The sequence below is a fragment of the Prionailurus bengalensis genome, chromosome B2 (genome assembly GCF_016509475.1).
Source record: "Prionailurus bengalensis isolate Pbe53 chromosome B2, Fcat_Pben_1.1_paternal_pri, whole genome shotgun sequence".
In the NCBI taxonomy this organism is placed as follows: domain Eukaryota; kingdom Metazoa; phylum Chordata; class Mammalia; order Carnivora; family Felidae; genus Prionailurus; species Prionailurus bengalensis.
Window position 1 is genome coordinate 5456463 of NC_057349.1, and position 27520 is coordinate 5483982.

Consider the following 27520-nt stretch of genomic DNA (forward strand, 5'->3'; position numbering starts at 1 on the left):
GCAGAGGAAACAATCAACAAAACTAAAAGGCAGCCTATGGAACGGGAGAAGATATTTGCAAATGACGTATCGGATAAAGGGCTAGTATCCAAAATATATGAGGAACTGATCTAACTTAACACCCAAAAAAACAAATAATCCAATTAAGAAATGAGAAGACATGAACAAACATTTCTCCCAAGAAGACATACAGATAGCCAACAGAAGAGACAACATGAAAAGATACTCATCATCACCTATTATCAGGGAAATGCAAACCAAAACTACAACGAGGTATCACCTCACACAGGTCAGAATGGCTAAAGCCAACAGCACAAGAAACAACAGATGCTAGAAAGGATGTGGAGAAAAATGAACCTCATGCACTGTTGGTAGGGATGCAAAGTGGTGCAGCCACTGTGGAGAACAGTGTGGAGGTTCCTCAAAAAGTTAAAAACAGACAACTACCTTATGATTCAGCAATCACACTACTGGGTATTTACCCAAAGAATACAAACACACTAATTCAAAGGGATACACGCACCCCTATGTTTATGGCAGCATTATTTACAACAAACAATGGAAGAACCCTCAGTGTCCATCAATAAATGAATGGATACAAAAGATGTGTTTTTTACACACACACACACACACACACACACACACACACACACACACACACATAGTCAGTCATGAGGCACCTGGGTGGCTCAGTTGGTTAAGCTACCAACTCTTGATATTGGTTCAGCTCATGATCTCACGGTTGGTGAGATCAAGCCCTGCATCGGGCTCTGTGCTGACAGTGTGGAGTCTCCTTGGGATTCTGTCTCCCTCTCTCTCTCTCTGCCCCTCTCCTGCCTGCACTTTCTCTCTAAACAAACAAATGTTAAAAAAAAAAAAAAAGAGAAAGACAAATATCATATGATTTCACTCATATGTGGAATTTAAGAAACAAGCAAAGGGGGGAAAAAGAGATAAAGTAAGAAACACACTCTTGTAGAGAACCACATGATGGTCCCCAGAAGGGAGGTGGGGGGAGGATGAGGAATAGATGGTGGGGATTAAGGAGTGCACATGTGATGAGCACCCGGTGATGTGTAGAAGTGCTGAATCACTATATTGTACACTTGAAACTAATATTACACTGGATGTTAAGTGGAATTAAAATGAAAACTTAAAAAGAAAAAAAAAATCTCCATTTGGTAACCATCACAGTAATATTTGATTCAGGCATGAATTAGTTTTTGGTCAAGTGACAGATGCAAAAACCAGAGGGTGAAAATTTGAAGAATGACAGGATTTTTACACAGTCTCAAAGTATCTCCCTCCGAGACATTTCACTCCACAGACAGAGTCACTTCACGGGAGAGAAAGTTGGCAGACACCTCCCTAACCGATGGTCCCAATAACGGGACAAACAGACATCATGTGCTTCCTGATGGGACTCAATGTAAGAACATACTGACAATGCATAACCAGAACCTCAGGACAAAGAAAGGCTATCAAGGGTCAAATAACGAATCTCTTTCTTAGTGAGTGTCATGGCCATGAAAGACAAAGATCACAAAGCTGGCTCCATTAAGAGTCTCAGGAGACAGGGTAACTATGTGATCCAAGGTCTTCTAAGAGACAAAGAGCAGCACCGAGACAAAAGCCTAAATCCAAATAGGTCCGCAGACTGTAAAACAGCACTGTTTCAATGTCAGTTTCCTGATTTTGACATCTGCATTGTGGTTATATATGAGAATGCCCATGTTTCTAGGAAGTATATACTGAAAGGTATATAGTGAAATATTTACAGGTGAAGGGGCATCACATGTGTTGCTTACTCTCCAGTGGTTCAGGAAAAAAGGCTGCACAAACAGATACAATGACAGAGTCAATGTGATGTAACGTTGGTGTTTGAAGACACTGCATGAAGGCTCTATGGGAATTCTGGGACTATTCTTGGAAGATTCTAAAATTATCTTAAAAAGAAAAAAACAAGAAGTTTTTCCTATCCTTCAGGATCCCCAGAGACGGAATTTGTAACGGGTGAGGTACTGATCCGAATCTTGTTGTGTGGGAACCAATCCCCCCGAACCACTCACCTCTTATCACAACGGGGCGGCTCCACACTGAGGACCACACTGGCCAAGAGCTACCAGAGGGGACCGCACGGGCCGGGAGCTATCAGAGAAGAATTCTAAAACTCCTGGCCTCAGAACAGATGCCCAGCACACCTAAAATAAATCCAAACCCTATCCGGCTCTACAAAATCATCACGATCTCCCACCTGTCTACTCCGTGACCTCCTTCCCTACCTCTCTCCTCCTGACTCGTCTTCTCTTGCCCCTTCCGGCCTTCTCCTCCTTAAAGAAGTGCAGCCCATCCCTGCTGCAGTCAGTATGCGTGCGGCCCCCTGTGCCTCGCGTACCTTCCCATAGACCGTCCCACTCTGTACGGTCAGCTCCTCGGAAGGACCTTCCCTGACCATCCCATCTCCTCATCTCACTTCCTGTGAGCATCATCCTTGTGCCGGGCTTTTCTTTCATGGCACTTCTCACCTAACATACTATGTGTCTGTTTCTATGCTCTCTCCTACTGTCACGTGACCCCCACATGGGCAGGGACTCCCTGCTGTTTCCCCAAGGCTGAAAGCAGTGCTTAGTATGTAACAGGCACCAAAACTGTGTTTAGAGGATGAACGAATGAATGGACTGCCTTTATTTTTCTTTACATCTCAGTACAAGGAGAACTAAAATGACTAACACTGTGCCTCGCTGATGATTGTCCTTGGAAGTGACAAGTAAGCTGAGACCTGAGAGGAAGTAGGAGCCAATCAGGCAGAGGAGGTGGGAGCTGAGGGAACGTGTGTGGGAGGAAGTGAGCCTGTACAGAAAGATTACGCAGCATGGACAGTGGGGCCGAGTGGTTGGCTCAACGTGCAGACGAGGGCACACACACCAGGAAGAGTCCTGCAGCCCAAGGAGCCTGGATCTTTAAGGGCAATCAAAAACCACTGGACAGTTTCAGAAGAGTGACCACCAGATGTGCTTCTGTTACAGGCCACTTTTTAGAAGTGGAAGTGTCCTGATGAGACAGGACACCGGTTGGACAAGGACGACAGGGAAAGAGACAGAGAACGACCTTACAGATTACGTAGGACACGGAGCCAAAAAGAGTGCTGAGTGCGTATTCAGATTATTTTCTGGAAATCTTACAGTAAGGTATTTTCTGAAAATACAAGGCTACGATGATATGAAGAACTCTGGCTGTTCAGTGTTGCGTTAATGTGAAAGTGCAGCCAAGTGCAAGGTACAAGTCTCGGGCTCAAATCCTGACTGTTACTTTATAGCACTGAGCCCTTGAGCAAATTACCTCAATTTCCTGGACCTCAGTTTTCTCATCTGTAAAGTAGGGTAACACTTCCATCTTCAGAGCTGTGACTTGACTGAAATAAGCAAGCTACCAATGCCTGGCACGTAAGAATTAGGAAAAAAGTCCTTCATTAGCATGGCCTCTCTGTGATTCTGAATTACCGCCACCTCATGGCAGGACCCTGCAGGAGCACCACCTCACAATCAATCCTGCACACACCGCACAGGGGGATCCTGCATTACGCCTCATGGTGCCACGCCGCACAAGCACTGCCTCAGGGTGTGATCCGGCATTACCAGAATGACATGGTAAGATCCTGCAGGCTCACCATCGCATCATGTGACCCGCACCACGGTCTCCTCACGGTGCGATCCCGATCCCGCACTACCCGCACCCACGGCAAGATCCTCCGGGAGCACCATCTCACTGTGCTCCTGCATACCAGAGCCCCACAGTGGGATCCTGCAAGAGCACCGTGCACGGTGTGACACTGTTTTGTCAAACCTTTCCCACGTGTGGTTCCAGGTTTCAAGAAACCTGAGGTAACCTAGGCTACAGTTATATTTACGTTGTAACAGGGGCTAAAAACACTGCCTGAATTTTGAATGAATTAGACTACACATTTTAATTCACTAGGGGTGCATACATTTTAAGACTTTTCTTAAAATCCACTGTATTTTTTTAAGATTTTATTGTCAAGAAATCTCTACATCCAACGTGGGACTCGAACCAACACCCTGGGCACCCCTTAAAATCCATTTTAAAAAACGATCTTCAAAACATAAAAAATAATCCCTAGCTCATTGAAATGCAGTCTCACCTCTTCAAGAGAAGATTCTAGATTCATTCCAAAAGCAACTCCCATTAGTCCAAAGAGTGAAAGAGAGAAGGTTCCCATGGTCAACTGCAGGTTCAGCCTCATCATCACATTACGGTGGCTGGAGAGGAGAACACGTACTTGGATGAGAAGGGCCCGCTAGCCATACAGCAAATTCATGAAAGAATCTATTGGAGGCCACACAGATTAAATCTACACCTTAAAAAGAGGACATACTCCCATGTGGCATTTATAGATGATGATGTAACTCCTCCCAAATGACAGGGCCTTAAAAGCTTTATCACTTTAGAATTACTTTAAAAGAAAATATTTACTGACTGATTTATAGAATGATTTCTTACCTGTCCAGATTGATGAATATGATACTCTGTGAATCATCAATCAGCGCCCTGAGTTCCCGAGCTGCATTGGAAAGATCCTCAGCTAATCGGTAGTAGTTTTCCAACAGCAATTCCATCTCTTCTGCATGGTCGATTCCTGCACTGCTCTTTTCACTTCAATTAAAAGCGTTAACATAATTAACATACCCCCAATACATGCATCATACATTCATACCAAAAACTTCCTGATTCTGTATACAATATTCAGCTACCGATGACAAAACTGGCCTTTGTCTTTTCTATTATTGTGATGGAGGTCAGTCTGTGAGTGGCTTTGTCAGGCGACCCCAAGCACTATTAGACTAAGTGGGGCGGGGCGGGGCACAAGCCCTATCCCCAATGCAGGATAGCCGGGTTCACTGTATTCCAGGGCCCCAATTCACAGGATTCTCATGCAAATATGCACTACCACCTACAGGAAAACCCAGATGTGTAAATGCTGGTGAAGGAGTGCAAATTAGTGCAGATCAGGTAAAACTAAAAACGAACATAGCATTTCCTTTCCAAGACAGATACACAATGTTATTTTCATATAGGAAGAAAAGTGTTCTTGAATGATGTCAATAGTTATTTTGTGAGCCTTTACTTATACTCCCTACCACCCTACCATAGGGAGTAAGTAGGAGTGAAGTGCTCTGTGAAAGACACTTACAAAGTATATTAGTTAGACACAGACTGGCCTAATAAAAAGCAAATAAAAGTGTGTTCAAGTTCCTGCTATTATATCTCTCTGCTATAATAGCCCTTTTAATCTTAATTTTTCCTTTTTAAAATATAGGTAACTAATGTCTCAAAATGCTTTAAAAAATCTGTACAGACTGTGGAAACTATGGACGTGACAAAGATGTCTCCATTAATTTCTAAAACTCATCTACAAAGAACAAAAAAAATATTGAGTACTTAGGGGCGCCTGGGTGGCGCAGTCGGTTAAGCGTCCGACTTCAGCCAGGTCACGATCTCGCGGTCAGTGAGTTCGAGCCCCGCGTCAGGCTCTGGGCTGATGGCTCAGAGCCTGGAACCTGTTTCCGATTCTGTGTCTCCCTCTCTCTCTGCCCCTCCCCCGTTCATGCTCTGTCTCTCTCTGTCCCAAAAATAAATAAATGTTGAAAAAAAAAATATTGAGTACTTAAAAAGTAAACACTTAACTTGAGTGGGCATAAGGAGAGTAAATGATTTCTAATTTTATAAGAGATAAAAGATTTATAAGATAAGCGTTTTTACACTAGACAAAAGATACAGAACATATGTCCATGTCTTCCCTTCCTTCGCCGCCATCTCCCCATCCCCACGTGAATATTTCCCTCTCTTCCACTGCGCTCCCTAGGTTGTCTGGGTAGATGTGTGGGCCACATTGGTGGCCAGTCCTTTGAAGATACAGGTAATGGTGTGTTTATACTCATCGTAGACCAGCACAGTGTGCACTCAATATATCCTTGTTACACTGAATAAGATGCAATACATATGGGGAAATAGTGAAACAACCGGGGATAAAAGGTGCCTCTATTTTCTGCTTTCAGAAAACGTTACGTTCTCTATGAAAAACCACCCTGAGGAAGACAGGTGACAGATCCTACCAAGATAAGTAGCAAAGCACGACTACATACTCACAAGACTTGTGGGTCACTCCACTTTGTTAGACAGAGCTCCTCCAGCCTCTCTTCTTCATCCAAGATCTCCAAAATGGACTCTTTGAAAATTTTGATATCGGTTTCTAACTCTGAAAGACTAGAAGAGTAGTTGTATAGAAATGATCAATAACATAAACTTACACATTTCACTACAAGAAAAGTGCCTTTTTAAAGTATCTTATCAAATTGATCACTTATACATTGATGGTGAACACTGACTTGTAAAAAAAATTTGATATTTACCATGCACATTAAGAATCAATTCCCAAACCAAAAATACATTAAAGACCCTAATGCAGCATTTCATGCAAAACAGCTTTTCAATAAACATTAGCCCGTGTGCCCTTTTTAGCTCAACTTCCCACCTAGGCTACTTTCCTATTTTGAAGACATGGAGAGTAAGTCGTTACCATTACCAAGACTAGTTGGTATTTTTAAAACAGGTAAGAAACATATTAATTTTGTATCTGAATTTACACAACGCATTTCACTGTTGTGTCTATCTCCCAAATAGGTAAATCACCTGTATTTACCTTTTGCCATTTTGTAGCAAGATGTGCAGTTTGCTTCTGTCTACAGAGGAATGTTTGGGATCCACTAAAGCTTCCAATGTCTCAAGGATCAGTGGTTGCAAAACGCTAAGTTTCCCCTGAAGAGTGCTGATCTAGATAACAACATGACCTTTCATAAGAATTAAAACAATCTTTTTAGAATACTCAGGGTCAGTGATCTATCTTCTGATTAAACACAAAAATCTGTAATGGCTGGGAACACGGTCACTGCTGGAATGCTGACTCTGGATAATTCAAGAACTACATCTACCAGGTTATGAGATAAGCACACCTGATGTTGTCACCCGGCTTGCACTTGGTCAACAGGGAATCAGCTTTCATACAGTCTTCCCGCATAAACACTCATTATGAAAGGAACACAGGACTGATGGACTAAAAGTAAACCTGCCGTTCCACGGCTACAACACAAACTCTACAGTTGATAACCCATGTTCTCAGTCAACAGAATGCAGTTCAAAATTCCTATATAACAAACTCTTCTGAAAATCAAAATGTAACTTGGGACTTTAAAAAAACAAATCAGTGTCAAGTCAAAGTCTATTATTCAGGTATATAGAAGCATGGCAGACATTCAGCAAGAAAGCACGGACAGAGCTATTCCAGTGGTTAAATATGGATATAACAGTTGGTACAGAGTGTAACAGAATTAAGCAGTAATTAGTAAAACTAGTTAATGACATAAATCCCAGCATTTACTGTTGGTCTCAGCATGAGAACTGAGAGCTTCCTCAGCCTATGTAACCTGTCACTGACCCCTGGCTGCACCTTCTCTTCTCTCCGTCCCCTGCTCCAACTAGTCACCATTGCATGGGCTCGTACTAGCTTGAGCTCCTGCTTCATTAGCCCGGGTTGAGTGGGGGATGCAGCCATTTCCGGCTCCCTCAGTACAGCAGGGCAGACGAGAGAGAAGGGACGCAGGTTCACCCGGTCCTCACCCACTGCGCGTGCTCTTTCCCTGCTTCCTTCCCTCACTCTGGTTAGCATGCTCCTAAAACTGTTGCATGCAGCTAGCTCCGGACACTAACCTAACGAGAAGGACAGATAATGAACAATCTGTGGGGGCCAGGAGGCCAGTGACCATCCTTGTTCAGGGCCTGACAGGGTCTCCAAACACTCAGTGACTATCAACATAATGGGGGAGTCATTAGAAGAATTACACGTGGCTCCTAGGTCAAACTACGTCTCAAACAGTGGCATCACTAGCTGTCTCAAACAAAGCATTGTACAAACAGAGTGATGTGGAAAGTATTAGAATGATCTGATGAGTGATCTGAGCTATAACATTTATCATGTATATGCGGTTTTACAATACACAATTTAGTTACAGAATAAAATGGAATATATTTAAAACTTTTTTGATATGTTCTCTTGTATGATACTTAGGATGTTAAATATTTTGAATTATCACCCCCGAATACAGTTATCAACACTGCACAAAGGACAGCCAACTTAAAATGTGCTTAAGGGAATGTCCTAATAGGACTCTTAAAGAAACTTTGTAAACTATATCTAGGGACCTTAGATCTATTTGATTGGGTCATATAGCTTAAGAATTAACTTCTTTCAGTTGTGGTTTATATACACAATGGAATACTACGTGGCAATGAGAAAGAATGAAATATGGCCTTTTGAAGCAACGTGGATAGAACTGGAGAGTGTGATGCTAAGTGAAATAAGCCATACAGAGAAAGACAGATACCATATGGTTTCACTCTTATGTGGATCTTGAGAAACTTAACAGAAACTCATGGGGGAGGGGAAGGAAAAAAAAAAAAAAGGTTAGAGTGGGAGAGAGCCAAAGCATAAGAGACTGTTAAAAACTGAGAACTGAGGGTTGATGGGGGGTGGGAGGGAGGGAAGGGTGGGTGATGGGTATTGAGGAGGGCACCTTTTGGGATGAGCACTGGGTGTTGTATGGAAACCAATATGACAGTAAATTTCATATATTGAAAAAATAAAAAAATAAAAGAATTAACTTCTTTCTCTATACAGGACCCTTAGAGATGTTTTTGTTTGGAGGCAGGGTGTGGTTAGGGAAAGTGCCATTGCAACAATACCAACTTTGTCTTAAACGAGACAAAGAACAGGGACACTCAGTCGGTTAAGCATCCAACTCCAGCTCAGGTCATGATCTCACAGTTTGTGGGTTCAATCCCCATATCGGGCTCTGTGCTGACAGCTCAGAGCCTGGAGCCCATTATGGATTCTGTGTCTCCCTCTCCTTCTGGCCCTCCCCCCACTTGTGCTGTCTCTGTCTCTCAAAAATAAATAAATGTTAAAAAAATGTTTTTAATAAACAAGAACAAATTCAAGAAGCTAAATAAAAATATAGGCTTACCCAATATTGTAGGAGTGCTTCTATAGCCCTAAACTCAAAAGGTAGAGGGTATGTGACAAGTTGTCCTTCTCCAGCCAACTGTGAGGGGAGTTCCCGGAATAGCCATTGCTCTAAATTTAAATTACGATAATCTAGTATCAGAAGACACTCTGGAGTTATCACAGCTTTCAAATACTGTAAAAAAAAGAAATCATATATATGTATACACAAACACATACACATGCATATATGCAAGTTATAGAGCTACAGGAGAAGAGTAACAGCCATAAAGTAGGGTTTAATACTTTTTTAAACTTGGATTAAGCCTAAACCAAATCATTGTTAATTAGGTTTTTTTAAAAACCCTAAGATACACTTTTTAAAGAAAGGAAGCCTAAAATATATGTAAGTCTTGATACCTCTAACCCTCAACAGAACTGGAATCAAACTACATATGAAGACTTACGGGTCATCATGAGAATAACAGGGAACAAAGAAAAGGTTTTCTTAAAAGTCACGTTTTGGTGGACTTTCAGAAATGACTTAATCATGATTAGTTTGGCTGAAATGGGAAAGTTGCCTTTTTAAAATGTTACCAAAACATATTAAGCTATTTGAAAATATAAAGATAAAACATAATCTTAATACTCTAATTTAGAACACTATGAAATTAGAAATTTATTCTCAAGACTGGCATCCTTTTAGTGAGAAGAGTCATATGGACAGGTAGCCTGTGGCCACTGTATTAGTGACATAAAAATTAAGAGATTTTTCGCATTTTTTTCCTATTGTTTTATTATGTAATTTTTTATACAGAAAAGTTGAAAAATCACAGTGAACACCTACATATCATTTAGACTGTATAATTAGCATTCTGCTAAATTTGCTTTGTCACACACTTCTCCTTCAGAGAGATAATTTTTTAAAAATTATCAGGGGAAAGAGTTATTTTAATTCCAGTATACTTAACACAGTGTTATGTTAGTTCCAGGTATACAATATAGTGACTCAGCAATTGTATATGTTACTCAGTGTTCATCATTGTAAGTGTACTCTTAATGCCCTTCACCTCTTTCACCCATCCCCCCACCCTCTCCACACTGGTGACCACCAGTGTGTTCTCTGTAGCTAAGAGTCTGGTTTTTTGGTTTGTGTCTTTTTTACTTTGTTCATTTTTGTTTCTTAAATTCCACATGAGTGAATACATATATGGCACCTGTCTTTCTGACTTTTTTCACTTACCATTACATTCTCTAGCTCCATCCATGTTGTTACAAATAGCAAGATTTAATACTTTCTTACGGCTAATATTCCATTGTGTGTGTGTATACCTCACTTCCTTTATCCATTCATCTACTGATGAACACCTGGGTTGCTTCCATAATTTGGTTATTGTAAATAATGCTGCTATAAACACAGGGGTGCATATATCTTTTCAAGTTAGTGTTTTCGTTTTCTTTGGGTTAATACCCAGTGGTGTGATTGCTGAATCATAGGGTAGTTCTATTTTTAACTGTTTCAGGGATCTCCATACTGTTTTCCACAATGGCTGTACCAGTTTGCATTGCCACCAATAGTGCACGAGGTTCCTTTCTCTCCACATTCTCACCAACACCTGCTGTTTCTTGCATTTTTGATTCTAGCCATTCAGATAGCTGTGAGATAATATCTCACTGTGGTTTTGATTTGTATTTCCCTGATGAGTGATGTTCAACACCTTTTCATGTGTCTGTTGGCCATCTGTATGTCTTCATTGGAAAAATGTCTGTTCATGTCTCTGCTCATTTTTTAATTGGGTTATTTGGTATTTTTGGTGTTGAGCATGGATTGGAGATAGTACCAGAAGTACCAGGCCCTGGGGAACAAGGGAAACTACACTGCAGACACTACACAGGACCTCTTCTTCGTAAGAACATTCCCTTCAAGGACAGGAGATGTAGCTGACTTTCCTACACACAGAAACAGGTAGAGATATCATACAGAATGAGAAGACAGGGAATTTGCCCCAAATAAAAGAACAGGACAAGGCCATAGCCAGAGATCTAAATAAAACAGATATAGGTAACAAACCTGATGGAGAATTTAAAACAATGGTCATAGGGATACTCAATGGACTTAAGAGTGGACAACATCAGTGAGACCCTTGACAAAGAGATGAGGAAACATAAACAGATAAAGGGCTCAATATATGAAATGAGAAACATTTCGCTTGATGGAATAAACAGCAGGCTGAAGAAGCAGAGGAATGAATTAATGACCTAGAAGACAGAATAATGTAACCAAGCTATACAAAAGAGAGAAAAAAGAATTATGCAACAGGAGAACAGCCTTAGGGAACTCAGTGACTCCATCAAATGTAGTAACATTCGTATTACGGGAGTCCCAAAAGAAGAGAGACAAAAGGAGGTAGAGAATTTATCTGAAGAAAAATAGCTGAAAACTTCCCTAATGTGGGGAAGGAAACAGATATCCAGATTCAAGAGGCACAGAGAACTCCCAACAAAATCAACATAAGCATATCCACACGAAGACCTATTGTAATTAAAATGGCAAAATACAGTGATAAAGAAATAATATTAAAAGCAGCAAGACAATAGAAGACGGTTACATACAAAGGAAACTCCATAAGCCTAGCAACAGATTTTTTTCAGCAGAAATTTTCCAAGACAGAGAGATGGCATGATACATTCAAAGTAGAAAATGGGAGAAACCTGCTGCCAAGAAAGAATACTCTATCCAGGGGCTCCTGGGTGGTTTAGTTGGTTGAGCGTCTGACTTTGGCTCAGGTCATGATCTCACAGTTCGTGAGTTCGAGCTCTACATTAGGTTCTGTGCTAACTCTCAGAGCCTGTAGCCTGCTTCAGATTCTGTGTCTCCCTCTCTCTCTTCCCTTCCCCCGCTTGTACTCTGTCTTTCAAAAACAAATAAATATTTTTAAAAAATTAAAAAAGAGAATACTCTATTCAGCAAGGCTGTCATTCAGAATTGAAGTAGAGATAAAGAGTTACCCAGGCAAACAAAAACTAAAGGAACTCATGGCCACTAATCCAATCCTGCTAGAAATGTTAAAGGGGAATCCTTGACTGCAAAGAAAAGACCAAAAATGACAGTATGAAGGTAAGAAACACAAAATCAGTAAAAATGAACATTTCTGGAAAAAAAAATCAGTCAAGGAACTCACAAAATAAAAGGACGTAAAATATGGCATGTATACCTAAAATGTGGGGGCGGGAGGGGAGAAGTAAAGAATGGGTCCAAACTTAAATGACCATCAACTTAATACAGACTGCAAAAGACGTTGTATATAAACCTAATGATAACCAGAAATCAAAACCAGTGATATGAAAAAAAATACAGAGAAAAGACTCCAAGTATATCACGAAAGAAACCCAGCAAACCATGAAAGAAAGAAAGGATCAGAGAAAATCTTCAGAAACAACTACAAATCATATAAATGGCATAAATACATTATTTTGAATGTAAATGAACTACACACTCCAATCAAAAGACACAGAGTAACAAAATGGATTAAAAAAAAAAAAGACCAATCTATATGCTGTCCATAAGAGATGCATTTGAGGCCTAAAAACACATGCAGATCAAAAGTGAGGGGGTGGAAATATTTGTCATGCACATGGAAGTGAAAAGAAAGCTGGGATAGCAATATTTAAATCACATAAAATAGATTTTAAGAATGTAATTGGGGCACCTGGGTGGCTCACTCTGTTGAATGCCCGACTTTGGCTCAGGTCATAATCTCATGGTTCATGAGTTTGAGCCCTGCATCAGGCTCTGTGCTGACAGCTTATAGCCTGGAGCCTGCTTTGAGTTCTGTATCTCCTTCTCTCTCTGCCCCTCCCCTGCTCACACTCTGTCTCTATCTCAAAAATAAACAAACTTAAAGCTTTCAAAAACAAACAAAAACAAAAACGAAGACTGTAATAAGAGACGAAGAGGGACACTATATAATTATACAAGGGACAATCCAACAAGAAGATGTAACAATTGTAAATATTAATGCACCCAACATGGAAGCAACCAAATAGATCAAATAGTTAAACATAAAGGAACTAAGTGAGAATAATTCAATAACAATAGGGGACTTTAACACCTTACTTATATCAATGGACAGATCATCCAATCAGAAAATCAACAAGTTAGGTGATGGGCATTGAAGAGGGAATCTTTTGGGATGAGCACTGGGTGTTGTATGGAAGCTAATTTGACAATAAATTCGTATATTTAAAAAAAAAAAATCAACAAGGAAACAATGGCTTTTCTTTTTTTTTTTTTTGAGAAAAAGAGAGGCGGAGAGAGAGAATCCCAAAAGGGGCAGAGAGAGAGAGAGAAAGAAGAGAGAGAGAGAGAAAGAGAGAGAGAAAGAGAGAGAGAGAAAGAGAGAGAGAAAGAGAGAGAGAGAGTGAGAAAGAAACAGGGCTCGAGATTACCTGATGTGGGACTCAAATTCACGAACCATGAGATCACAACCTGAGCCGAAGTCAGATGCTTAATGACTGAGCCACCCAGCACCTGGAAACCATGGCTTTGAATAACACACTGGACCGCATGGATTTAACAGATATATTCAGAATATTCCATCCTAAGACAGCACAATACACATTCTTTCCAAGTGCACATGGAACATTCTCCAGAATAGATCACATATTAGGCAAAAAAAAACCAAGCCTCAACAAATTAAAAAAGATCAAATTCATACCGTGCATCTTTTCTGACCATAACACTATGAAACTAGAAATCAACCATAAGAACAAACCTGGAAAGAACACAAATACATGGAGGTTAAATAATATGCTACTAACAATGAATGGTCAAACAGGAAACAGAAGAAATAAAGTACATGGAAACAAGTGAAAATGAATACACAATGGGCCAAAATCTTTCGGATGTAGCAAAAATGGTCCTAAGAGGGAAATATACAGCAATACAGGCCTGCCTGAAGAAGCAAGAACAATCTCAAGTAAACAACCTAACCTTACACCTGAAGAAGCTAGATAAAGACTAACAAAGCCTAAAGCCAGCAGAAAAAAGGAAATAAAGATTAGACCAGAGAGAACTATAAGCCAATATCTCTGTGAACACAGATGCAAAAATCCTCAACAAAATACCAGCAAACCAAATTCAACAATAAATCAAAACAATCATTTACTATGATCAAGTGGAAATTATTCCTGGGATGCAAGGGTGATTCAATATTTGCAAATCAATCAACATGATACATCACATCCACAAGAGAAAGAATAAAAACCATACGATCATTTCAACAGATGCAGAGAAAGCATTTGACAAAGTACAACATCCATGATAAAAATCCTCCACAAAGTAGGTTTAGAGGGAACATACCTCAACATAATAAAGGCCATATATGAAAAACTCACAGTGAACGTCATCCTCAATGGTGAAAAACTGAGAGCTTTTCCACTAAGATCAGGAACAAGAATGTGCTTGCTCACCACTTTTATTCAACATAGTACTGGAAGTCCTAGCCACAGCAATCAGACAACAAAAAGAAATAAATTATCCAATTTGGCAAGGAATAAGTAAAACTTCCACTATTTGCAGATGATGTGATACTACATATAGAAAACCCTGAGGACTCCACCACAAAACTGCTAGAGCTGATACACAAATTCAGTAAAGTCGCAGGGTACAAATCAATGTAAAGAAATCTGTTCCATTTCTATACACTGATGATGAAGCAGCAGAGACAGAAATTAGGGGAAAAAATCCCATTTACAATTGCATGAAAAATAATAAGATACTGGGGCACCTAGGTGGCTCAGTAAGTTGAGCATCCAACTTCAGCTCAGGTCATGATCTTATGAGTTTGAGCCCCACACTGGGCTCTATGCTGACAGCTCAGAGCCTAGAGCCTGCTTTGGATTCTATGTCTCCCCTCTCTCTGCCCTCTCCCCTGCTCTCTCTCTCGCTCTCTCTCTCAAAATAAGTATTAAAAAATTAAAAAAAAAAAGATACCTTGGAATAAATGTAACCTAAGAGGTGAAAGACCTGTACTGGAAACTACAAAACACTGATGAAAGAAGAAATTCAAGACAACACAAAGAAATGGAAAGACGTTCCATGCTCATGGACTGGAAGAATAAATACTGTTAAACTGTCTATACTACACAAACAATCTGTACATTTAATGCAATCCCTATCAAAATACCAACAGCATTTTTCACAGAGCTAGAACAAACAGTCCTAAAATTTGTACAGAACCACAAAAGACCCTGAAAGAGCCAAAGAAATCTTGAAAAAGCAAAGCAAAGCGGGAGGCATCACAATTCTGGATTTCAAGTTGTATTTCAAAGCTGCAATAGTCAAAACAGTAGGGTACTGGCACAAAAACAGACACACAGACCAATGGAACAGAATAGAAAGCCCAGAAATAAACACACAGTTATATAGTTAATTAATGTTTGACAAAGCAGGAAAGAATATCCAATGGGAAAGACAGTCTCTTCAACAAATGGTGCTGGGAAAACTAGACACCAACATGCAAAAGAATGAAACTGGACCACTTTCTTACACCATACACAAAAACAAATTCAAAATGGATTAAAGACCTAAACATGAGACCTGAAACCACAAAGCCCCTAGGAGAGAACACAGGCAGTAAGTATCTTTTTTGCCATTGGCTATAGTAACATTTTTCTAGACATGTCTCTTGAGGTAAGGAAACAAAAACAAAAATAAACTAATGGGACTACATCAACATAAAAAGCTCCTGCAGAGGAAACAGAGGAAACAATTAACAAAACCAAAAGGCAACCTATGGAATGACAGAAGATATCTGCAAGTGACGTATCCAATAAAGGGTTAGTGTCTAAAAGAACCTATAAAACTCAATACCCAAGAAACAAATAGTTCAAATAAAAATGGGCAAAACACATGGGCAGACGTTTCTCCAAAGACATACAGATGGCTAACAGGCACATGAAAAGATGCTCATTATCACTTATTATTAGGGAAACACAAATCAAAACCACAAGGAGATACCACCTCACACCTGTCAGAATGGCTAAAATCAACAACACAAAAAACAAGAGATGCTGGAGGAGAATGTGGAGAAAAAGGAACCTCATGCACTGTTGGTAGAAATGCAAACTGGTGCAGCCACGTGGCAAACAGTGCAGAGGTCCCTCAAAAAGGTAAAAATAGAACTACCCTATGATCCAGTAATTGCACTACTAGGTATTCACCCAAAGAATACAAAAATGCTGATTTGAAGAGATACATGTGCTGCTATGTTTATAGCAGATTATTTACAATAGTCAAGATATGGAAGCAGCCCAAATATCTGATTGATGAGTGGATAAAGAGATGAGATATATACATATATTATTCAGCCATAAAAAATAATGAAATCTTGCCATCTGCAAAGATATGGATGGAGCTGAAGAGCATAATGCTAAGTGAAGTAAGTCAGAGAAAGACAAATACCCTGTAATTTCACTCATATATGGAATTTAAGAAAGACAAAAAAAAAGGAGCAAAGGGGGAAAAAAAAGAGACAAACCAAGAAACTAAGATTCCTTAACTATAGACAACAAACTGATGGTCACCAGAGGGGTAGGCGGGTGGAGGGATGGGGACAACAGGTCATGGGGATTAAGGACTGCACTTGTCATGATGAGCACTGGTGATTAAAGTAAAAATTTTTTAAAAAATCAATAAAAATGTTGCTGGTATTTTCACAGGGATTGCATAAATCTGCAGATTGCTTCTGGAAGTCTGGACATTTTAACTATTTGTTCTCCCAATCCATGAGCATGGAATATCTTTCCATTTTTTCATGTCATCTTGAATTTCTTTTATCAATGTTTTATTTCTAGGTATTTTATTATTTTTGGTATTATTGTTATTACTATTTCTGATACAATTGTAAACAGGACTGTTTAATTTCTCTACTACTTCGCTATTAGTGTACAGAAATGCAATGGATTTCTGTTGATCTTGTATCCTGTGATTTACTGAATTCATGTAACAGTTCTTGTAGTTTTTTGGTGGACAAAGATACTTTTTTAAAGGGTTCTAGCTATCAATAACAAAAGTGAATATTTTCTGAAGACTGCTTCCATTATTAGTTTTTTAAAAAATTTTAGTTAAAACGACAGAAATCTGCCATCAAAGACTTTTTAAAGAAAGCATGTCTCATGTCTACTGGAGGGCCAATACCATTGAGAACCATGTCTCATCTATTTCTGAACTCTAGACATTAGCCCATCCAAATTACATAGGTTCAAATTTATTCTGAATCACTAAGGAAAATTACATTGTATTTAGTGTACTCTGAGTAGACGGGAGAAGACTTTGTTTTAGAAAGCTTTCTGTTGAAATAAAAATATAAGTTAAGATTATAAATTTTAAGGGATATTCCTGGGCTATTTGAAGACCCAGAATATATGTTCTTGGTGGCTAAAGTTATGCTATGATGACACATAACTGTATACAACTGAAAATGTCTATTATAATCAAGATTCTTTCTCCTACCATTTCAGAAACTAGAAACCAAATTCCAACAGCGAGAATAGAGACTGCAGTCAGAACTCTTCCAACACAAAACAGAGCAAGAGTCATGCCTGCTGAACATATGTACAGAACCCACGGAAGAGTTACGCTCATAATGACACGTTATGTTATCAAGTACCCTAGGTCTCACACATCCATTGTCAGTACAAAGGTACTTTTCACCTAGATACTGATCTAGACAGCTAGGAAGCAGGAAAGGACGATGACATAAAAACCCTTTACCTCCATTCTCATGATAATTCTATTGTTTCTTGTTGTGATGCTCATCACATGCTGAAACCTCAAATCTCTGGCTTGAAGACCTAATTCTTGATATAAGTCAGTTTTCTTCTTTTCTATAAAAGAAAGATTTTTAACAAAAAGAGTGGGCCAAACCAATAAAGTGAGGAGTTTAGTTTTGTATCAGAGCACCCCTCCCACCACCAAGATCACTTTCTACTACCAGAAACAAGACAAAATTAGTCTTTTTAGTGGCCATTTTAGTCTCAAAACAAATTCAAGTAAACTTGGTCAAACTCTAATAATTCTTTTTTGGTCTTATCCATACTTCATAAAATGTCTTTGTACACAGAAGCCCCCGGGGACCAAAATAACCACAGCCATACATGATTAGGACTCATGGTATCGATTTCAAGCTCTAGAGACGGACCATCTTTTTTTGTTTTTTGTTTTTTTAATACATATTGTCAAGAACTACATTTCCTGTTTTCTATCTTCAGTATTTTAAATCTGTGAAGAGATAATTCAACTTTCTTGGTTCTTGGACTAACAGAAAATGAGAAAATAAAGTCAGTTCTTCACTAGATTCTCCTACCTGAAAACTAAAATTATTACCTAAGAGAAAGCATGATGGATGAAGAAACTCAAGAAACGATATGGTTACAGTAGCGTCTGTACTTGTAGTGTCAAATCACACCTGTGACAGAGCTCAAAGTACAACAGTCATTTGAAGGACATAATGAGCAAAACACACCCAAAATATCCCACCAGGATCTCAGCAATGGCAGGGACAGGATCATGGGGTTTGGAAGCACATGAGAAATCTTGGCCGGCATCTGAGGTCAGACAGTAAAGCGATGCTTAGTTTCATTTTAAAAAGTAACTGTCCATCAGCAGCAGAGCCCGTCTAGTGCCCTGTCCTTCCTGTCTTCTGTCACCCATTGCCACTGCAATGTCAATAGTATTCTGTAAGTCTGTCTTACATGTGGAACAGAAGATGTGTATGTGGACTAGGGCAGTGAAAGGGAGACTAAAGAGAAATTAAATGCACTCCAGCTGCATACCAGCCTCTGCTCTCAAAATATCCCTTTAACATCCGGTTAGAGAGGAAGTGGCTCCTGACAAAAAACCAAAAACCAGTTCTGGGAGAATTGTCCAGGTACTGCCAGTTCCAATTAGGACAGATGGACAAATGCTGAAGACAGATCTCTTTCAATATACCCACATACGCAAAGGAAATCCTACTCAAAACACTACAATTTTTTAATTTCCATCAGATTCATTCACTCACTGATTAAAAAAGAAAAGTAATTTACAAAAAAATTAAACATACTCACCAAAAGAAGTAACGTTTCCCTCTTTGTCAAATTTTGTCTGAAGAAAGATAATAAAAACAAAATATTATTTTCTCCCAAATGAGACTACTTATAGTATTATACCATATGGTATTATATCTCCCAAATACAAAAAAAAATGCACAGATAAACCATAACAGCTTCTTTAGGTTAAATTCGGTTAGGAGTTAAGGTTTAAAAGAATCTCTTTCATTTGCGAGGATAAATGTGACCTTGGATTAACTTTGTCTTGGTTCCACTGGAAATCTGATAAAGGAGTATCAATGTGTCATAGGCAACATTGCTTCTGGTAAAAATGCCTGATACCTGCTATACCGCACAGGACCAGGAAGACTGTGGACAAATTAGAAACCTCGTGGGAAGCCATGGCTCTGCTTTTCCTGGAGCATGGCTGCTCTTGTAACTGGCCGCGTTCCTCGCAGAAGCCCTGGATGGGCCCTGGAGCTGGTTATAGGAGACACCGGCACTGCAAGGTGTGGAGATTCTGAGCCAAGGTGTAACTCATACCCACCTTTAAGAACATCAACTGCTTGTACCTGAGCTGTCACATGGGGTCCAGAGAAGCTGCTGGATGGCTGCAAGGGCTTCTTTTGAAGAGGACACATCTGACGCTGCCCTTCTGTGTTTCCTTTCCTTTACCCTTCTGAGTAGACTGAAACCAACTGTGGCTCATCTTGTGAATCTAAGGATCTACTGGAGGCTATCAAGTCTCTCTGGTGAGTGTAGGGGAATCAATAACGATTTACTGAAAAGGCCTCTTCTGATAGTTTGAAGAGAGGACACAATGCAGAAAATCTACCTATTTCCCAGAAAGCAGAGGGAACGTTTTTCTACAATACTTGTCCACAAGTACTGAATACTTGTCAAGTTTGAATGTGTCAAATAACATTTAATGAATCACTATATACTAGGCTGCACTAATTACTGTTAAATATGCATTTCCAGAAAGACCCTAAGATATAGTTGAAGCAACAAATGCTGGGTTATTACCATGGAAATGTATGCATGCTGTGTTAACAGCAAAAGAACAACATCCCACAGCATATATTTTGGCTGGTTTCTCATGAGCAAGGTAAGGTCAACATAAATATGAGTACCATAAGCCATCAAACGGCAAATTTACATCAAAAAGAACTATTTTGTGTAATACAGACTAGGTTTCCTTAATTTCACAAATACACATACCAGCTGAAGAAAGTTTGAAAATAAAGTAAAATAAAACTAATCACCCCAAATGACAAATTTTGGAGAAAACCATGCCAATATTTTACTAAACGTTCTCCCAGCCTTTTTCCTCTTCAATACACTCATGTTACACACACTTCTTTGCAGTCGTGCCTCCTTTTCCAACTTAACGATATATGAATACTTTTGCAGGTCAATATTCACCATTTTTTCTTTAATATTTTGATAAAGATCATACAAACTATGATTTAAAAAAAATGTTTATCTTATAAAGTAACATCACCTAGAAAATGAGCTGATTAGTGAGCTCTCCTTTCAAATAGTATCAACTGATTTTCTTAAGTGTTTTTGGTACACAATTTCACCTGCAAAGAACCTTCTTTCAGTATTTAATTTCTGAATTTATTCTTAAAATTTTTTTTAATGTTTATTCTTGAGAGAGAGAGAGAGAGAGAGAGAGAGAGAGAGGGAGAGGGAGAGGGAGAGAGGGAGAGAGAGAGAGAGATTGTGAATGGGGGGAGGGGCAGAGAGGGAGGGAGACACAGAATCTGAAGCCAGCTCCAGGCTCTGAGCTGTCAGCACGGAGCCCGACATGGGGCTCAAACTCACAGACCATGAGATCATGACCTCAGTTGAAGTCGGAGACTTAACTGACTGAGCCACCCAGGCACCCCTGCTTTGTACAGTTTATAAAGAAAAGTTCTTATGTTCATAAGCCTGAATAATAATGATGATAATGGTTACTATATATCAAGCGCTTACCATGTGAGGCACTATTTTAACGGTTTTATGCCTCTTCCTTACTGGTGTATAGAGATGCAACAGACTTCTGCACCTTGATTTTATATCCTGTGACTTAGTAAATTTATGTGTTAATTAGTTCTAGCAATTTTTTGGTGGAGTCTTTCAGGTTTCCCACCTAGAGTACCATGTTGTCTGCAAACAGTGAAAGCTTGACTTCTTCCTTGCTGATTTGGATGCCTTTTATTTCTTTTCGTTGTCTGATTACTGAGGCTAGGACTTCCGGTGCTGTATTAAACAGTAATGGTAAGAGTGGACATCTTTGTCTTATTCCTGAATCTTAAGGGTTTCACACACAGTTGAGAGTTAATTTGAACCTCACTAGGTACTATTACCCCCAGTGTATACCAACGAGAAAACTAAGGCACAAAAATGTTATCACACCTTGTCCAAGTCTGCCCAGTTAACAGAGGTAGAGCTGAGTTCTGAATTTAGGAATGCTCGTTCAGAACAGGCACATTATTTTTTTTAAATTCAACTGTTGTTTTGAAAAAGTTAAAGCCCTACAAAAAAAGCTGCAGTATCTTACAACCAAACCCTGTGCAACTTTCACCTAGAGCCCTCTTTTGCTACGATTCTTCCCCAATGGCCTATTTCTCTTTCTTAGATACGTGTCTGTGATACACATTATTCTTATTATTTTACTCATTTCCCCCCCTGAATCATTTCAGATCATCGCAGAGATCATGAACCTTTAAAGCATACACTCTTGGGGCGCCTGGGTGGCTCAGTCGGTTAAACGTCCGGCTTCAGCTTGCTTGGGTCATGATCTCGCAGTCTGTAAGTTCGAGCCCGCGTCGGGCTGTGTGCTGACAGCTTGGAGCCTGGAGCCTGCTTCGGATTCTGTGTCTCCCTCTCTCTCTGCCCCTCCCCCATTCATGCTCTGTCTCTGCCTCAAAAATAAATAAACGTTAAAAAAAAAAAAAAAAGCATACACTCTTAAACACTACACTTTTTCACTTCAACATGCTTCTGCATATATTATATTGCATAGCACGGGTTTAAGCCCCTGTATGGCCAACAGCCTTCAAGGACTTCTAAACATATTCACGGGGAAATCTTGAGGAGGCAGTGAGGAGCTGTGATTTGAACGACCAGTTATAGTATCAAAAGAAGACCTCCACATTCAACACCGAAGTTTCAAGGCTGCTCTTAAGCAAATCTAGCTGGCACTCAGGTCACCAAACAAAACACAAAGACGACATGACTTACAAGTATAATGATTCACTATGAAACAAAAAATAAGTATTATCTTGGCTGACCAGTCCACCCCAGTTAACTTAATAAGTACGGGAAGTACTTTCTTTAAGTTATCAAACGTACCATCCATACTCACCACAGTAAACACCGGGGCTACGCTGGCTAAAGTGGCTTGAGAGACATCAGAAGTTCTAAACCGGTGCATTTCACCTGAAGAATAAATCAAGGAATTCTCTGTGGTCATACAACAGGTTTCAACGTATGGCTAAGATAGAGAGCTCTTATAGTATGCGGAAGTCTTCAGACTATTTTTTGGAAACATTTTTCCTAGAGGAATGAGGAATTCCTAGAGGAATGTCCCTTTTAACACTTGTAGGTGATTATATTAGATCTGGCAGGGAATGATTTTTAAAAGTAATGGCTTAGGTGAGGTACTAGAATAATTTACGGATTCCAACCACCTTTTTTCTAATGATTACTGCTATCTCAGAGTAATAACGTATAACAAACGTATAACACTGTTCTGAGATTAAAAGAAAATGTCCATCTTTTTTTGCAGAATTAAAAAGGCTTCTCATGATAATTATATTGGTAGACATATTTTAGAAAACAGATTGCAAGTAAAACCCGTTTCAGCATTCTAGGATCAGGATTATTGGATCTCTAAGTCATGAAACCTATAGATTTTACTTCCATGTATTAACTTTTCCACACATATACTTTACACAGTAAATACTTATGTGATAACCCATTGAACTGGAATGCAGATCCCATACTCATAAGATAACCCAATGAATTGGAATGAAAACAAATCCTTATTCGAAAATAAATCTATTTAAAACATGTAATTAGACTGAGTTGCAGTGAGTTCTGAAGAATAACCATGTCGATTTAATGACACAAAGGATGCTGTATTCAAAATACTAAAAAGGAATGGGAAGAAGGTGTAAAAAAAATTACCAATTATTTTACACTTCCAAAGTAATCACACGGACTCCACAGAATGTGGAGACACAGTCTCCTTTCCGATCTTATTCTTTCCCATTACATACACTTAGTGACTCCTGTAATTGTTAGCATCTGGGGCTTGTTGTTTCCCCTTTACAAAATACAAATTATAAGAGTCAGGTGAATAAAAGTAAAAGAGCGGTAATAAATCAGCATTTGCTAATCAACCACAAGTTAGATAAAGTGTTTCCAAATCGGGGATTGTGAATCTCAACGTTTGTCCTAAAACATCAGATGGGCTGAAACTGGGATTCCGAGCATTATCAAAGGAGGGAAAATGCGATGTACCCAAATACAGACTCCCTGTTGAGCGTGGGGAAGGACGGGGTGATGGCGAGTTGTACTTCAGAAAGCTTTTGAGAATAAAACTGAGAAAACTAGAGGGCAGCGCAATACTTTTGAGGAGCCATACATTGTAACGTCGCTCGTTTCTGAGTATTCTCACCCACATTCTCACACTTGGGGAAATGTGATCATTATGCTGTATCACATGGTGAAAACATTAACAGCTCTGATTCCTCCTCCTCGCCACTGCTCGGACCCCTGTGGCTGTCACACTGCCCTGGAAAACTAAGTCAGAGCTTCCTCGGGAGCAACTCTTACTACGAAGTCTCCCAAGTTTTCAGCCTTATTTATAGGTGCGTCCCCATTCCTCACTTGAGCAATGGGAAAAGGGTTACCAGTGTCCATCAGGAAGGGAAAGAAGACTGGGAAGAGACAGTAACAATTATTTCAGGCGGACAAGCCCAATCTCGGCTTCAGAGCTACCATATAAGGAATCAGGGAGAAATTCTCGTTAAGAACATTCTTCCCCCTGGAGCACTGCAGAGGGAGGGCTGCAGCGAGGGGCGTGGGGACCTCGGCGCTGGGCGGACCTTCCGGGCGGGAGCCCCAAGGGCGGACTCGGGGCTGAGGCCTGCGCAGGGTCGGACGGTCGGGTCAAGGCCCTGAGGTCGACGCAAGATCGGCGTCCAAGGCCGCGGAGAGGGCCGTACCTGCCACTGGGGGCCGGCGGGGCCCGCACAGCGGCGCGGCCCGGCTCCGCCCGAGGATGTGGGCCGCGCGGCCGCAGGCGGCAACTGGGCGCGCCCCAGGCGTCAGGCCCTGGGCCAGAGCGCACAGCGTGCGCCGGGGCAGGAGCCGGCTCAGGCTCCGCAGGCGTTCCATGGTGCTTGAGCGAGCAGGAGGTGACAGCAACACCCCAACCCCTCATGCCGGACGGTGGCGGGTCGGCCGGCAAGACGCTGCCCCGCGCGGGCGCTTTAAAGAGCGACGGCTGCGTACGGCGCATGCGCGGGTGGCGCCGCGCCTGCACTTCCTCTCCCGCGCATGCTCGGAAGGTGACTTTGGGCAAGCTCCTTGAGTCCCTTGGCCAATCAGAGTTCGCGTCCCGTACGAGGCAAGTCGGGGAGGGGTGGGAGGTAGGTGGGCGGGGCGCGCTTACCTGCGCCACCCCAGCTGCGGAACCGGCGCTTAACCCCTGCGACCTTGCAGAGGTCAGGCTGGAGCGTAAAGGGTGGGTCATTGCTAGTGATTGGTGATGGTTGGATGTGAAGAAATACAGGACCATAATGCTTTGCCGTTTCTGGAGCGTCTTCGTACTGAGGATCAGATACGCAGTTTGGAAGTGAAGAACTTCTACCCCATTCCTAACTCAATTTATATTTAAATGTATTGTAGCAGAAACAACTGTCATATGGAATGATGGACTAAACTTCTGCTGGTGAAGATGGAAGCACATAAACTCACAAGATTTACACTCAGTATTTAATCAACTGTAAGATAGTATCAATTCCAAGGTAGCATTATTTTATGTACCAGCAAGAAAGAAAAAGTGCTGAGAAATTATGTTTTCTATCATTTTAAGACTCATCCCAATTTCAGTTTTTTTTTTTTTATTACTCATTTTGAGAGAGAGAGCCTGTGCATATGCACAGGCTAGCCAGTGGGAGAGGGTCAGAGGGAGAGAGAGAGAGAGAGAGAGAGAGAATATGAATGAATCCCAAGCAGGCTCCACACTGTCAGTGCAGAGCCCCACATGGCTCCATTCCATGAACGATGAGATCATGACCTGAGCTGAAATCAAGTCCAAGGCTTAACCAGCTGAGCCACCCAGGCATCTCCTGATTTCAGTCTTTATTTAAAAAGTGGGTTTTAGAAGTGATTAAATACAGTATATGTGTATATTTTTATTTTTTTTAATGTTTATTTTGAGGGAGCATGCATGTGTACAAGCAGGGGAGGAGCAGAGAGAAAGAGAGAGAGAGAGAGAGAGAGAGAGAGAGAGAGAGAGAAAATTCCAAGCAGGCCCCATGCCCAGCCAGGAGCCCCACTAGTGGCTTGAACTCATCACTGAGGAATCAGGACCTGAGCCGGTAGCAAGAATCAGAAGCTCAATGAACTAAGTCACCCTGGCACCCAGTATATATATATGCATATTTTTAAAGCGTGAGTTAGTAGACTTGTGCCTTCCAGAGTAGTAACACAAGACAGACACGAGCTTCACAGATTCCCAATCACTGTGTATAAACACAGAACAAGGGAGAACTTTTTGTTTTTTCTGTAGGGTATTGGGAATGAAGCTGAATCAGGAAGGCAGCAGACAGAAGACTTCACAGAAGAGGGGGTGTTTGACTTCAGCACTGAGAGCAAAGGATAACATCAAGCCTTAAAATCTGGAAAGAACGTATCTCATAGATTTTTCATTTTACTAAGCGCTTCAGTGATGAAACAGTTCTTCCTAAAACACGCCTTCAGAGACCTTTCTTTGAGACAATATGTGATAATTCTTTTAAAAAAACTTGACCCCCCCCCCCCCCCCCAGCTCAGTGAGACAGCTGTGTTTAAGATGGCCTTGCAGAGCCTTAGAAAAGCTCTGGGAAATGGCCAGACACATCACCTTGCAATTCGTGTCAAGAGTTTGGAATTTAACCTGAGAAGGGTAGGCGCCATAGGGGGACTTCAATGAGCAGCGAGGTAAAGATCTGAGGTATGTTTAAATGGATGATTCTGTGTGGGGAAGAGATTACAGAGAGTCAAGTGTGGAGGCAGAGAGATGGCAATGATGCTTTGTGCCAAGATGGAGATGGGGAGACAGGGCGAGCTTGGTCCTATATATTGAACACCTAGTTGACAAGATTTGCAGATGGGATGTAAGCAAAGAGGCATAGAAGTTGACTACTTTTTTTTTTTTTTTTTTTTTTTTGCCTAAACAACTGGGCAATCATGATGGCATCTAGTGAGAGGGAATTTGAGAGCGGAGAAAGTTGGAGATCAGGTTATGGCATTGTGTTTGATTCTGGACATGCTAAATCAAATATCTAAGCATTGGTATCATGTAAGCAGTCTGGAGTTTGGGGGAGATGTTGGTGCTAACATACACATTGGGAGCTGTGTAGAGGTATTTAAAGCCATGAGACCGGGTATGATCTCTTAGGAAGCGAGACAGCAAAGAGAAAAGTTTCTATGATTGAGCCCTAGATCCTCCAGCATTTAATCGTCGAAAAAAGAGGTGGATCCAGCAGAAGAATATGAGAAGGGGTGGCCAGGAAGGAGGAGTAAAATCAGAGGGTGGAATCCTTGGAGCAAAGTGAAGAAAGTGTTTCAAGAAAGAGGAAGTGCTCAATTATGTCAGATGCTACTGACAGGTAAGATGAGAAATGGGAATTGCTTATGTTGGAAGTGACACTGGAGTTTCCTGGTGATCTTGACAGGAGCAGTTTCCGTAGGGGTAGGGATTGGGGTCTGAATAGTCATCTTCCTATTCAGCCCAAGCCGTGACAAGATCCCAGAAGACTTCTGCACCTATATAACAATTTAGCCTTAAGTTTTTTTTTTAAGTTCATTTACTTTGAGAGAGAGAGCAAGCAGGGGAGGGGTAGAGAGAGGGAGAGGGAGAGAGAGACAAGCCCAAGCAAGCTCCACGCTGTCAGCACAGGGCTCAAACTTGAGAACCGTGAGATCATGACCTGAGCCAAAATTCAGAGTTGGACGCTTGACTGAGCCACCCAAGCACCCTGCCTTAAGTTTCTTTAATCTCTTTTCTCACCTCTTGAGCTCCAAAGCATGTCGGTTACCTCATCCCCACCTCTGGATTGTATTCTTACCTAGAAATGTTTCATGTCA

The 27520-nt window shown here is 40.7% G+C and overlaps 1 protein-coding gene across 1 annotated transcript in view; it reads right to left on the bottom strand.

Annotated features, from left to right (window-relative positions):
* The window catches only part of MRS2 (magnesium transporter MRS2), a 35314-nt gene extending 10635 nt beyond the window's left edge, over nucleotides 1-24679 (bottom strand). Inside the window, exons 1-9 of the mRNA XM_043590706.1 lie at nucleotides 24391-24679; nucleotides 22524-22597; nucleotides 19184-19220; nucleotides 17850-17962; nucleotides 9096-9269; nucleotides 6719-6849; nucleotides 6166-6282; nucleotides 4519-4671; nucleotides 4160-4277 (exon numbers count right to left, since the gene is read on the bottom strand). Of these exons, the coding sequence (XP_043446641.1) occupies nucleotides 4160-4277; nucleotides 4519-4671; nucleotides 6166-6282; nucleotides 6719-6849; nucleotides 9096-9269; nucleotides 17850-17962; nucleotides 19184-19220; nucleotides 22524-22597; nucleotides 24391-24562 (1089 nt within the window). The 5' untranslated portion in view covers nucleotides 24563-24679. The remainder of the gene's footprint in view (nucleotides 1-4159; nucleotides 4278-4518; nucleotides 4672-6165; nucleotides 6283-6718; nucleotides 6850-9095; nucleotides 9270-17849; nucleotides 17963-19183; nucleotides 19221-22523; nucleotides 22598-24390) is intronic.
* Nucleotides 24680-27520: the final 2841 nt, after the last annotated feature.